This window comes from Anguilla anguilla, chromosome 13 (genome assembly GCF_013347855.1).
Source record: "Anguilla anguilla isolate fAngAng1 chromosome 13, fAngAng1.pri, whole genome shotgun sequence".
NCBI lineage: Eukaryota > Metazoa > Chordata > Actinopteri > Anguilliformes > Anguillidae > Anguilla > Anguilla anguilla.
In genome coordinates this window covers 27549938-27564274 of record NC_049213.1, presented here as the reverse complement: position 1 = coordinate 27564274, position 14337 = coordinate 27549938, and the positions used below count along the sequence as shown (strand labels likewise).

Here is a 14337-nt window from a genome sequence, read left to right as displayed (position 1 = left end):
TTGTGCAATATTAAATATTTCTCCATGATAATTAATTGATGGCCATAAACAGATGGAAAGTTCAGGGGCACACCATAAATAAATAGTCAGTTTCCAATAAATAATGTTATGAAACCCCAGAGTAATTTCAGGTCTGTATGTTGGTAAAGACCTGGTAGTGGTGGGCAACTTTTTTTTTCTGTTTTCCTGTTTTCTTCCCCCAGACGAACTGTCATATCCTTTCCCCTCCACCTGCAACATATTGTTTTCTTACCAGCTTTTAGAATTGAATATGAATCACCAGAATGAGTCAAGGTGCCTGAGAAGCTATACACTTATTCCAAACAGTACAATCTCCATGGGCTCAAATAAATACTACCCCTTCCACACATTGTTCTAGCCTGGAAAATCACAAACTCCTTGTATGGAAAACCAATAATATTTCACATCATTCTGGAAGAAATGACCTATTTATTTTTGACATTACTTCTTTGCTTGGCAAATACCCATATTTAGGGTAACTCACACTGCTCTAATTTAAATGTAATCCATTCGTACAGCTGGATATTTACTGGAGCAATTTAAGTTAAGTACCTCATTGAAAGCGATTACAGCACTGACTCATTCAAGATTTAAACTAGCAACCTGCTTGTTACATATCCAGATGTGATGAGCTGCCGATGTTGGGGCCTACTGGTAGACGTGTCCTAAACTGCCAAGCCACTCGTCCCAAAGGCATACGCTTTCAAAATAAAATGGCTGCAAACGATGTTTGATGCTGCAGCTGACCACTCATTGCTGTGAGCGGTCAACTGAAAATCAAAGCATTGTAGGTAAGTGCGCGACATGTCATTTGAACATGTGGCGGTTTGTAACTTAGTATGATCCCAGAGTCTGTCCCATCTGGCTCCACGGACATTGATGTGATCCCTGTCGCCTACAGTGACTCTCAAACATACGCCCAGAGACCCAGGTCCAGACATGTGTCTCCATGCACACTGGCATCAGGTTCCAGCTTGTCAAAAAACTAATGATGTTCACCTGGACCTGCACAAAGATCAGAGCAAAACCAAGACCAAAAAACCATGCAATGACCGTCATTGCAAACCAAGGAGAAGAAGTGCATTTCTCTTGTTTTACAGTGAAGCCTTCTCTGCTTGAATTCAAGCCCTGACTTCCAGCTATTCAGTAGCCAGCCAATCATTGCATCCGATAAAAGGGGGAACAGAGTAGCAACACAATCTATTTGTTTCTGCCTTGGGGCCTCCTAACCAACAAAGCATAATGCCTATGAGAAACAGGCTCTGGTCTGTTAGTCACTGACAAATCAAGCATCTGCATTAGCAGATACAAACAGGGTGTTTCACTCTATTAACTATATTTACAACAAATGAGAAATTGGGTCATGTTGCCAAATTACAATATGTTTGTAAGGGTAGGCATGTGTTTGTGTACACACACACACACATATATATATATAATTCATATTTTCATATTTACAAAGCAGTTTCTCTGGAATGAGGCATCTGGCAGTAGCCTTGTGGACAAATACATTCACATCTTAATTTTTCAATTAACATGCCTCTTGTACTCTAAACATATGCAAACACAGCAGGGCGTCTTTTAAAATGCAATACTAATGTGAAGTCTAATGACTGTAAATTGGCAGGCTTGTAAACTGAAAAATTTGAATACAACTTGATACGACTAATTCAAAACCTACTAACTTTGACATCATGCACCTTATGTATGTGGGAAATGCAAGCGCAGCACATGATCACAGCTGCAAAACTCATCTTTTTATTTCTTAAAAAAGAAACATTTCTACCTATGTAAAGAGACACATTTGTTATAAATTATACAGTAGTATCGGCCAGGTAGCCTAAGCTTCAAGATTTTTTTATTTTAAAACATTCAAGATACATAGCTAAATATGTTACAACTTCAGTCAAAAATAAATAAATAAATAAATAAATAAAAACCCCAGCAAATTCTATTATACAGTAACCACACTAAAAGAGAGAGGTGCATGAAAAAGTTTGCCTGATTTGCCTGTAAACTTTAACATGGAATCAGCCAAATGTGGGGAGGTATTATAGGACAAAATGAGAGGGGCTAGTGATAATAGAGGAAGGTTTGCTTCTGACACTCCGTCCCACCAATTTAGACATAATAATACTAGGAGAAACAAATACTTCCCTCAGGCTCAAAATATAAATCTGAAATACTCTCTTCTACTTAAGCAGTGAATTCATATGGATTGTTAGCTTTATTGAATTGACAAATACAGTTACAATGACAACAGCCCAGAATAACCTGATGCTGCTGAGATAAAGAATTGTAAGGCAATCGTCAGACTTTACTGAAAGTGAGAGTCTACAGACAGGATCTTTGCCAGAAAGCAAGGAAGCTAATTGTCATAGAAACACTAATACCGTACAGATAGAATTATGGTGTGCATTTAAAATAACCAGATTAGCTCAATTCAAATGATCAAACATGGAATTGGGGACTATTATCTTAATCTTTACAATCAGATGTAGAGCAACCTTCATATTTCCTTCAGGGATGCAACAATTTCTTTCCAAAATTAGACAACATATAGGGTTTTACTATCATACAATGGAAATTTTTTGAGTGTTAGCTTGAACTATCAGGCTGAAAATAATGATTCAGAAACATTTTATTGCTCCCAACTACAACAATTACTGTAATTTAAATAACCCTGGCATTGAAAAGAAAAAAAGCTTTAAAAGAACATAAGTATTTGGGGGGGGGGGGGGGGGGGGGGGGGGGGGGAGGAAGAACCCATGTGAAAGAAGTTTCAGGAGCCCTTTCAGGGAAAACCCAAACTCAGTGCAACTAACATAAAACACATTTAGAGACATTAGTCTTTGGGTAGAGGTTTTAGTAAAAATGTTATTGGTACAATACTAGATTTAGATTTCTCTGTGATGCAAGCAAGAGTTGTGAGCAGTATGATCAGTGACAAAGGGTTCCTCTCCTTGCTGTCGCTTATTTCACAGGCCAATTTCTTTATTTTTAATCATGACATAAGGAAGCTGATTATGTATTTCCATCTACGTAAATGTGTTATATGGATATACTGTAGCTTGGCATATCATTTTCTATGGAATCATATTGTCAATAACTTTCATTAAAGCTATGACTCTACTCTATACTTCCCTTTGGAAGAAACGCATAACTCCAAAGTAAGCTGTGATGCAAAACAGTTAGGCAAAACGACGGCTATTAATATTATTCAATTAAAACTTTTTTTTTTAAATGCATAAATAAAATTTTGTTTTGCTATCCGTAGCTTGGAAACCACCTCATCACGGGTTACTGAGAAGGCCTCTCAACACAAGGGTTGGAGAAACAGTAATAAGGTCAGATAAGGCAGCAACTCACCTGTAATAGAACTTAAACTGGAAGCATTTACAAATCTTGTGTATCTTTGCGGCCACATGCCACGCATAGATATGGTGTTGACATTCCTGAAGAAGATATTTTTTAAATTTAGTAACAAATAAATATCGCAAACAAATGTAGCTATCTTTGAAGCCAACCTACGCAAGGAAACCAGTCTAATAGGAATAGGCTACACAACTGTGACTAATATTTATCGGTTTTTTAAATCAACAATGGTATGTTTGGGCTTTATTTATTTTTTAACGCTGCATGAAAGTAATACGTTGTGCATTCGATTTTTTTTTCTGCTTACCAGTTAAAATGGGTGCTACTGTTGGAATTACCAATGAAACACTGCAAACTCAAAAAGCTAATCTCATTGCCTGCTATTTAAAATGACACACACAACACCCTGACTCGACATAGTTAGTTTTTAAAACTTGCGTATTGCAACAACTTCGTGTTCCGTGCAAGAAAACACAAATCCTTCAACTGCCCCGGTTGAAAAATGTTTGGCGCATCTGCATAGAGGTCAGGGAGAAATATTCGGGGCGACGTCACAAGCTGGAGAGGGTGGGTCATGTTGCCCTGTGGAGGCGCTATGGTATGGATTGAGGAGGCTGGTAATGCTCACGAACGGAGAATCTGATTCTTCTCTGCCTTTTTGGTATTCTGTTGGGAAGGTTTTCCTCAGGTAGAGTACGTCGCATTTAACTGTGTTTATGAAGCTAAACGTGTCCGTTAAATTGTAGTATCGTGTCTGTGAGAATCTGTTGTCCGGGTACTTCAGAAAGTGTCTGTCAAGTGCAACCACAGTGCAGTATCGGTGTAGGAGGATCCTACAGTAAGCCTGACAGAAGAGCAATGACGTAGAGTAACTTTTGTTTGTTATGTGAGATTGACCTTTGATTCTGACAAGTGCAAAGGCGCATGCCATTAAGCACCAATTGAATTGTTAGAATGCCATTTCAAAATGTGCGTGAAATAATTACAGATGATGCTAGAATGGCTAATTCTATTTTATTGACACATGTCGTTATACATTCATGGTGTGCTGGATCAGATGGCAGCGCAGAATTCAAGAGCAAATGACGAAAAAGGAACAGATATAATGAAAGGCGAAGAGAAAAGCTCTCTAATAAAAGCTGGTAAGTTGATTTGAATCAGCCTTTGATTTGATATAATTGCACTACAATGCACTATAATTATTGCATCTACACAATAAATACAATGCATTATTATTTTAGATAGCAAGGGTGTTTCTATTGTAAATGTATTTGATGAATATTAACTCACAAATCTTGTTTGCATGCAGAATTATTGTTCTAACCACTAGTTGCTTTCCACTACAAATGACTGGTCTAATTTGTAATAATAATACAGAAAATAGGTTTAGTTCATTTGTGAATCACTGTCAGGTTTATTGTTTTCGGGCTCTGTTCCTGTTATTTTTTTAAGCACAGTGGTGTTTTTCCTCTGTATATTCTTTTATCCTTTCCCACAGCAGTTTGAATTTTCAAAAAACCCTGTCTCAGTTCACTTTACATTTAGCCAATTTGTCTTTTGTGATTCATTTTTGCTAAAAGCTCAAGAAACCAATTTCCATGCCCAAAGCTTCTATGGATTTTATTCAGATAGTGCTAATGGATAAAATGAGTCAGAAATGGTGCCCACACACTGATGTACAAAAAACACAAATAACATTTCGTCCCTTCTTCCGGATCAAGCCCAGCCCACTTTATTCTTTCGATGCTTTCTACTTCAGGTTTTTGAGTGAATGAATCTGCATGCTGCAGACTTTCCTTTTTCCTCTTTCTTGCCTGTCCTCCCCATGATAGAGTTCTATAGATATAGACCCTCAGCTGCTTGTGGTTGAAGTCATTTGTAAACAGTCAATATTGGTTAACCACTGGTTGTAAAGTTAACTGATTAATGCTTTTACCTGGCTTGAGTTTGACTGTTGACTTAAGTAGTGACAATTCTGGGAAACTTTGGATGATCTGCCTTTGGATAAGAGTGGATTATCGGTTTCAGTTGAGGACATGCGTTATAGAAGAAGCTGGGTTTGGCATAAGGAAACCAGACTACCTGTGACAATAAAAACACAGAATCTGATATCCCCAGGAAATTCATAGAAATTAGATGAGATGTATGGTGTCATCATAAATAAATAAATTTCACAAAAACAATGCTTTCTTTGCTTTAAAGTGTTTTTAAATTTTAAATCCAGGGTTACTGTAGAAATGTTAGATATTATGCATAATTTGCAAATTTACTATTTTACATTGTTGGATACCAAGAGAGCAGAGCCTAAGATGGAAAAGCTCATGTCGCTCTTGGCACCAGGCTGATGGCCTGGATTTAGATTGATCATCACTATAAATTTAAAAGCAGTTCAGCATTGTACAACATCAAAATTGTAACCTATTTCAATTTGGTCTGCAATGCAAAAGTTTTTGTTATAGTATTTTCAAAAGATATTATTGAGGTACATTTTTTTCATATTTCAAGATGAATATTATTACGTTTGACAGAATGGCAGGCTATGAATATTCCTAAAGCCGAAAAAACAGAATGTGTCTCCGAACCGTAAACAAGGAACAACTTGTACATCCCACAAACAGATGCCCTTCAATTATTTTTAAAGAAACATTGTTTTTATGCACTCATTTTGCAAACTATGGAATTGGATAATCAGCCCAAAAAGCCCAAAGCCTTTTTCGCTAGGCTAACAATTCTTATTCCTGTTATAATCTGTTTGGAAAATATGTTCTGTGTATAAATAAATCACAAGACATTAAATCTTAAATAAAAGAGAGAAAAGTGTGGTAAATAATTAACTTAGCATAGGTAATGGAAAATAAGCAGGGTAGTGGAGGCAGAGCAATTTTTTATTAATAGTTAGCATTCAAATCTGTCCATGAAAAGTCCATTCATTATTGAACTGTTCTGGTGTGCAGTTTAAGACCCTGCAGGTGCAAATTCAGATCCCATAGAATGCTTAATTCCCAGCAATGAAAAACTTCCACTGAGAGATAATTTTTATCCTTTCAGGAAACCATAAAGAAATTGGTAAATGACTGACGGTGCATTTTTAAAGATTATATTAATGTATGGCATAAGTCAATAACAGTTGCTTTCCCCTTTTCTTTCTCTACACAAGTACACACATACTTACAGGCATGTGCATATCATGTGCACACTCACTGGGACACATGTGCATGCACAGGCCTACTATGTTAATGTTTTTACTAGCGATGGCTAACGTTTTAAGATGAAAGCTAATTCATCAGTTTTTCAGAAAGCTTTGTGTTGTTTGGAGATTTCTGAGCTTCTTGTGGCTGGCCTATCAATCCCACTCTCTTGTTCTCTTATCCCAGTTTGAAGCATGCATCTCTGCAGCTTTTAACAGCTGTTAAAATAGAGTAGATGTCTTTAGTGTCAGATTGAGTTTCACCCTGGAGTCAGGTTCCAACAGTAGTAGCATAGCTGCAGTTGTTGGAAGCCAGCAGACAGCGAGGGTGAAACCAACTCCAGCCCTATCTCGCAACAGTAAATGAACAATACTGAGGTTCAAGGGAGGTAACTGAATCCAAATAATAGGCTTCAATCAATACTGCCCCCCCCCCACCCCCCATCACTACTACCACCACAACAAAATCTCCATGCAACATTGTCTCCCTCAAAGGTTGTCGAGCTCATGTCTCTGTCCTTTAAAATATTTTGGTGGGGTCTAAATGTTAATGGACCTCATCCCTAGTCGCTTGTGACATGATGTGCAATTTTCCATCAAGTCCATTCTCAAAATGTATATATTATGTTTAATAATTAATGGTTCTGGTGCTTTCTGATGACCAATGAGATATTTTGTATTATTAATGAAAGTACACTGCCATTTCTGGAAAATGGTATGACTGAAATTGAAGATAATTTAGAGCTAATACAGATTTCATTTGACAAATTCTGTTCCCAGAGCATAATCCAAGCATGTTGCAATGAATTTATATACACTTGAATATATATACACTTTAACTTTTTAACTTTTGTTTGGAAGTGTGTTTTCTATGTATTACACCACTGAACTGAGTGTACTGTACATGCATATATTGTCATTTTTAAGAATTATATAAGCAAAATTAAGTAATACAACAATACACATTTTGTAAATTAAATGTTCTGAATAAAATGCTTCAGTTAAATTGACTAATACAAGCAGGACAATGTTTACAGTGTTTGCAATTTTATGTTTATTAAAAGGTATTTAAATGAACAGAGTGATTAGAAAGTTTATTTATTTTTTATTTTTTTGTCAACATTAGGAAATGTACCTCCCCCCATGACGGACAGAGTGCTGAGTGACATGTCAGTCAGTGGAGTGAGGAAGCTGAGCGTAGTCTCCGAATACGAGCCAGACAAGTCCGACTCGCACGTGGACTCCCATAATTCCCGGGGGCAAAGGAAGTGTGGTGGCTCCAGTTACAGTTTGCCCCTCCGTTCGGACAAGCGCAGCACTAGCTTCTCCTCGGATGTGCTCTCTCCCTCCCATCAGCCAGACACTGGAGGTTTGTGTCTCATCACTTAGAGCATTAGAACTGGCTCTTTCCAAAAACAGGAGAAATGTGAATCCCGTCACCTAATGCTGCTCCTCCTGCTATTGATCATTACAGGAACTGTGTGTGTGCGCGTGCGTGCATTTGTCTGTGTGTGTGTGTGTGTGTGTGTGTGTGTGTGTGTGTTTGTTTATTGGGGGGTGTTCTGGCTAATGATATGATTAAAAATTTATGAATTACTGTTCAAGATCAAACCACAGTCTAAAATGTACAGTACACATTTTGTAATGAGCATACAAAATTTTTATTTTATGTTACCCTCCATGAGCCAGCATTTAAGATTTTAAGTGTGGCCAATGACAGGGTTTATGTTAGGCTCTAAGGATGAATTTATGTATTTACAATTAATTATTAAACCTTCTGAATGATTTAGAGCCCAAACTGAAAAAAATACTATAACTTATAAACTAGCCACCACAGTGGAAATACTTTTTAGTAAATTAAGCAACACATTTGATTATAGTTAAATACCAGCGTATGTAAATAATTTAATACGAAGTGCATTTAAGACTCCTGTACATAGAATAGAATGGAATGGCACTCATTTCAATAATAATATGTTTATAATAAAATAAAATGAAGCATATAGTTGGCATTGACGAGGTTGTACACATTCTATTTCATCTAAAAGTGTCATACAGTGATTACTCTGTAGAAATACTTGCTTATATAATATACTGTTATGTCTTTCAAGGTAATGTATTACAGTCAGCTGAGGGAATTAAATGGTATTGAACAATTGCTTCATTGACGTGTATCATTCAGTCTTTGAGAATCAATAGCTTTAATAAAACAATACATTGATTGTACTGTGCATTTATGTCCAGGCTATTCCTGCATGACCTGGCTAACAAATGTGATTGCATATCCAACATCATAAATATGTTGATCCTGGGAATCTATCTTAGACTGACTACCTACTGTGGTCGTCATCGGAGCCCAGCAATATCCGTACTTATTAGTGCTCCCTGAGCGTGATTTAGTGGGGGGGTGGCAGGGAGGTGCTCACCACATTTCGTTGTGACAGCACCACTGTAAACTTGCAAACACCCTTCTGAGATGACTTTAAAGGCTGATGTTAATTGATGGTGTCTGCACACTGCTTCCTCAGTTGTCTCTCTTTTAGGAAGTGAAAGGTGATTTCTTAAATTATGCATGTTAAGAAATGCCTCAGGAGACAGTGGAGGCTTTTAGAACATAATAAACCATAAGTGTAGACAGACCCTAGTTTTCTGGGAAAAGGCAATTCTTAAGGAGATTTTCATCTGCTAGCATATACTGTAGCATAGCGCATTTTGGGAAATACCCTGGCTCTCCTTGCTTCATATTCAAAATGTGGTGACCAATTTGGTTTTGTTAAATGCAATTTTAGCTGTAAATCTGCTGTTTAGTGGTCTTTTACTGAGACATAAAGCTTCAGATGAATAGTAGGAAGCATCTCTTTAAAAAACCTGATCATTGCCTTTCGCCACATTGCTGTCTGAGCTCTAAAAGGCCTGTGTGCCTCGTTAGTGAGGTTTCACTTCATACTGGAAGCCTTGCTGCTCTCTTCTGACATATTTGACTACATAAACATGGGTTATAATGTGGGTTCTACTAGACCATATTTTCCAGAGCATGTCTCTTTCACCCCGGTTCACTCCTCACCTTGTTTCTTTGATGTCTTTCACTCAGATGACTGTGCTGCCATTCTCCTGACGTGCCTCTACTGCAAGTTCTACGAGTTCCTGTTGCTGTTGCCTGACACCTGTGAGAGAGCTATGAACCGCTGCTGCCCCTCGTACCAGCAGTTCTCCTCCACGCGCGAGCAGACACAGAGCAACGACCGCAACTGCGACCTGGAGTTTGACTGTGGCCTGTTCGACGCCTGCCACGACACCAGTGAGTGCCTGGAACTGGCCATGGAGATCTCCGAGGTGTGTTACCGATGACTGGTCACCATGGTGGCGCCATAACCCCCTCGAGCCAGTACGGGTACCATAGGGACACTGTATGTGGTTTTTGACAGCACGCTTGAGAGAGAACACAGCTAGCTCGTGCCCACCTTCTGCAGAATGGTGTCTCGTGAGGCTGAGAGAGGAAGTGTGACCACAGAGATGAACAATTAGAGGTTATTGTTGAAAACACTCTGATGAAAGAGCACGTCTGTGCACGAGTGCTGACAAGCAGAACATGCAGTATTTCTATGAATGTGTTATTAAGAGTATTTTACCAGTCAACTGTGCATTGCTACTGTACACTGTTGTTCTTGCATCTGCTGTGTTATCAGTGCTGCCCGTTCAACTGCTTTCTGGGATATCTATCTCTTTCACTCGTAAACTTGGTGTGCTGTGTCCATACACATAGCGTTCCGCGTGGTGTGACTGTCACACAAGCGCATCAATGCAGATGAATGGTATCCCTCTACCTGAATGCTTTACTCAAGCAAAGTTCAGATCAACACTTCACGGATGCAAGGAAACTTGTTCGACAGTGAAGTCCCCCTTTCTTCCTATAACAATTACAGCCCTCCGTGAGTCTTTTTTGTCTTGAGCCTTTAAAGCATGTAGCGGTGGCTGTCCTCAACATATACCATTTTCATTCAAAACCAGGTGGAGGTCTGCATATGTCACTTCTAATTCCCTTTTCCAAATCTGAATTCCCATAAATGAAACTAGTGACAACCATTCTGTCCTGTAATTACAGGTCTAATGATATGCTATAATGGATATAAATTTCAATTTCAAATAGTAGGAAATAGACCAGTTAGTATGCAACGAGAAGACTATGTCTGCAGTGTAAACAAATGTATCAATTTATGCGATGAATTAATGTAGAACTTTTTTAAATGAGGCAAAAGCAAAAACAAAAAACTAAAATTTTCTAAAGTTTGCCGAGAGAGCAAGAGAGGTGGGGCAGTGGTTTCTGCGCTTTGCACATGGATATGAATTGCACAAGCATGGCTGAATAGTCATGTAAATATTTCAGGTTTAATTCTTTGACATTAAACCAAGAGAGGCCAAAGAGTGTTTCAAAATGGGAACTTGCAATGCTATAGGTAAGGAAAGATATTTTACATTTAAGTTCTTCAGGGAAGTTACTATTATTGTGCTGGTTTATGCAGTTACTGATGCTTGCACTGCTGCATGGCATGCAGAAAGATGTTTAAAGCATTCCTTGTTCAGAACGCAGACCCCAGAGTGCACTTGTAAGAGCATCAAGAGTTAGTTATGCACATAGACCAACTGCAGGACACTGGTCCTTGTAGAACCCATTGACCTTTGACCTTGTGGGCTACAGTGAATGTAAATTGATTTGGATAGATCCAGTCTGACAAGGGTGCTTGTCTCATGGAAGGTTTCGAACAACAGAGCACACAGAACATGTCGTAGCTGGAATGATGTGCCACTGCCATGCAGTAAAGATTTTACTGGACAGCTGGGCCAAGAGAAAGCTCACAGTGCACTGAGAAGGAATGTTATTGTATTGGCTTTGCAAGCCAAATATATATTTTCTGTTACACGATAGAAAAACGAACTGTGCTTTCTCTTCATTCAAATAATAGGAATGCAATTCTGCATATTTCTGACATACAAAATGTTGTTCTCTTGTTGTTCTGTTTACCCCCCTCTGGAATATTTAAAGTTTTAGAATTTGTCTGGAAAATGCAGGCATATGAAGTACCCAATTAACAAAGAATTTAGTCCCAAGGATGGCGCACTCCCTGAACAGAAAAACACACTGAAAGTATGCTCAGAACAGAGTTCAAGGAGATTTCAGATCCTGGCTGATTTTGTGCAGAACGCACAGGCTTACGGGCACTGTCAGCTCTGTTCTTTGTTTTGGCCGCAGTCAGAGGAAACACTGCTTGTGACCAATTTGCTTATTACATGCTGGGCCACAATTACAAAGCTGACTGCCCTAACTAATACTTTGTCATAAAATGCATTGGAGGCCCTTTGTGGTCTGTAACATAAAACGTGTATGCATAAACAGATGCCCAGTTTAAACCAAAAACATCTGTGCAATGCATGTCTTTAAGTTGCTGGAACACTTTCAAATTACCTGATCATTATGGGAGGAGTGGGGGCTGGAGGACTGGGCCTTTTTTTCTTCTTTTTTTAATTTAGTCCAAATGCTGCTTCTTTTTAAGCACATTGTTGAAATCAGGTTTGAAAGTTTTGCTGGGGCTTTTTTTTTTTTTGCAAGGTATTTCATGTTGCGTGTTTCAGTACCACAGATCAGCTATTAGTATTGACTCTGTTTCTGATACGTAGAACGCATCTGAGGAATAGAACTGTGTCAGAACCCATGTGATGCCAGGTTGAGCCAGTCACTCTGAATAAATATCTCTTCCCCATGCAAGAATGATCTTAATTTAAGAAAGTAAAAAAAAAAAAAAAATCACACGACATAATAAAACTTCACAAGTTTGTATTACTCTTGATAATCATTTAGCGATGCGAGACTGAAAGTGAACATTAACTAAATCATCTCATTTTGTTGCCGCGTGCTCTGTTTACATGGATTTCTGCTCTCTAATCGAGTGTTTTTGGTGTTTAGCTCCCAGTGGCTTCATTAACAGATGAGCTCTTCCTCCAAACCACACAGCACTAATAGTGTCTCCCATCAGCGGCTCTCTCATCCAGCCAGGAGTGGCCTCCTGGGGAAAACTGCTCCATGAAATATTAACATCGTGTGTTCCGAGCATTTTTTTTTAAACATCAGTTTTGTCAGCATCTTATGTACAGCTCTCCGAGCTTCAATCCATCTGGAAACGTGGTCCCGGTGCATCGCGTTGTTTTCCGTGACTTTGGAATAATTTAAGCTCCTTGTATTTGTAATGGACTTTCTGTGTACATAGGCGTTGCATTTTGCAGCGACTTTGGGTAAGAAACGGAGCGCTAGTCACCTTATTCAAAGAGCGAATTGGGGATTATAGCGGCCCTTAAGTGGCGAACGTTAAGCATTAGGAAGAAAAGAAGGAAAGAATCACTTGCGTCATTTCTGACACTTTCTCTGAAGCAGGTGTTTTTCATTGCGCCCTCAATTCCCTCTCCGTCAGGCATTCAGGAAATTTCCCTTTTCCAGAATGATGCTGTTATTACAGAATGTGTGCTCGTGATTACATTCTCTATAGAAAAGCACACTTCACGGAAATAAAAATGATCTTGGAAAAGGTTGTATTTTTCATCGGATGGTAAATTCTCTTTTTACATGAAACACAAGATTTTAAAATGTACAGAAGGGGACACTTTGTTTAAAACATCCTACCAGTTTTGATTAGGTTAGAGAATCTTGGTTGATCATCATATGGTTATGATATGTCTTGCAGCTGCATTCCATTTATATTTGGCAGTGACTTACTTATTATTGATTCAATTATATATATATACATTATATATATATATATATATATATATATATATATATATATATATATATATATATATATATATATGCGTGTGTGTGTGTGTGTGTGTGTGTGTGTGTGTGTGTGCGTGTGAAGCCAGCTATTAGTGGCATATGGGAAATTGCACCCTTTGGAAGAAGAATAAGAAAAAGATGCTGAGTTTACTGACTGGCTCTAAATATGAGAGAAAATTCACAATGTCTGCATTTATTTCAGGTGATGGTTTTTTTTAACAGACATTGAACAATTTTAACAAACCATAATTTATATGATATTACAAAGTAACACATCGAAACAGTGATAGAAGCTACACACATATACGTAAAGCAAATCAAGTTTCATAGGGCCTTGACCAAGCAAATCTACCACTACACCTTATTATTATTATTATTATTATTATTATTATTATTATTATTATTAATAATAATAATAATAATAATAATAATAATGTTTGTTATGTTCTGCCCAGTTTCTAACAGTCTAGTATAAGTGTATATGCAGGCATGTGCTGGCTATCAGCTGATGCTATTTAGGTGAACACTAGCCTGGGAGCGGATCGGTATTATACAGTACGGATCTTTATTAGGGCCATGTGTATTGGTTCAGTCTGCCTTTTCCCTCAGAAACCTGAATGAGCTCTGAGCCCGTGAGCTGAAGCTAAATGGAAAATCCCCGCGGGTGAACCCGTCCCAGGTCCCGCTCAGGTTTTTCAGGTACCCCGCACTCAGCGGCTGATTTCCACCTGGAATTCCCGCTGATTTGACTCACCCCCCCAATTAATGACCTCGTTTTAACAATTAAGAGCGGAGGAGGAAGGGGAAGCAGCGACTGCGCGGCGGAGGGTCGAGAGCGCCCATGACTGCTCATTCGTGAAGGGAAGTGCCCCGCCGCGCCGCGTTTGCTCTCATTTCACGCGCCGATCGCAGCCGCGGGATTGGCTCTCGT

General features: G+C 38.6%; 1 protein-coding gene across 1 annotated transcript; it reads left to right on the top strand.

Annotated features, from left to right (window-relative positions):
• Positions 1 to 3316: 3316 nt before the first annotated feature.
• Positions 3317 to 13226, top strand: mdfic2 (MyoD family inhibitor domain containing 2). The gene is made up of 4 exons (XM_035389425.1): positions 3317 to 3368; positions 4454 to 4538; positions 7710 to 7952; positions 9675 to 13226. Exons 2-4 carry the CDS (start codon positions 4454 to 4456, stop codon positions 9929 to 9931), a joined length of 585 nt encoding a protein of 194 aa, XP_035245316.1. The 5' UTR covers positions 3317 to 3368; the 3' UTR covers positions 9932 to 13226.
• Positions 13227 to 14337: the final 1111 nt, after the last annotated feature.

Coding starts and splice junctions, on each gene's coding strand:
- mdfic2 (XM_035389425.1), top strand. CDS start 4,454: ATGGCAGCGCAGAATTCAAGAGCAAATGACGAAAAAGGAACAGATATA. Junction 4,539..7,709: donor AAGCTCTCTAATAAAAGCTG/GTAAGTTGATTT, acceptor TGTCAACATTAG/GAAATGTACCTCCCCCCATG. Junction 7,953..9,674: donor CCATCAGCCAGACACTGGAG/GTTTGTGTCTCA, acceptor TCTTTCACTCAG/ATGACTGTGCTGCCATTCTC.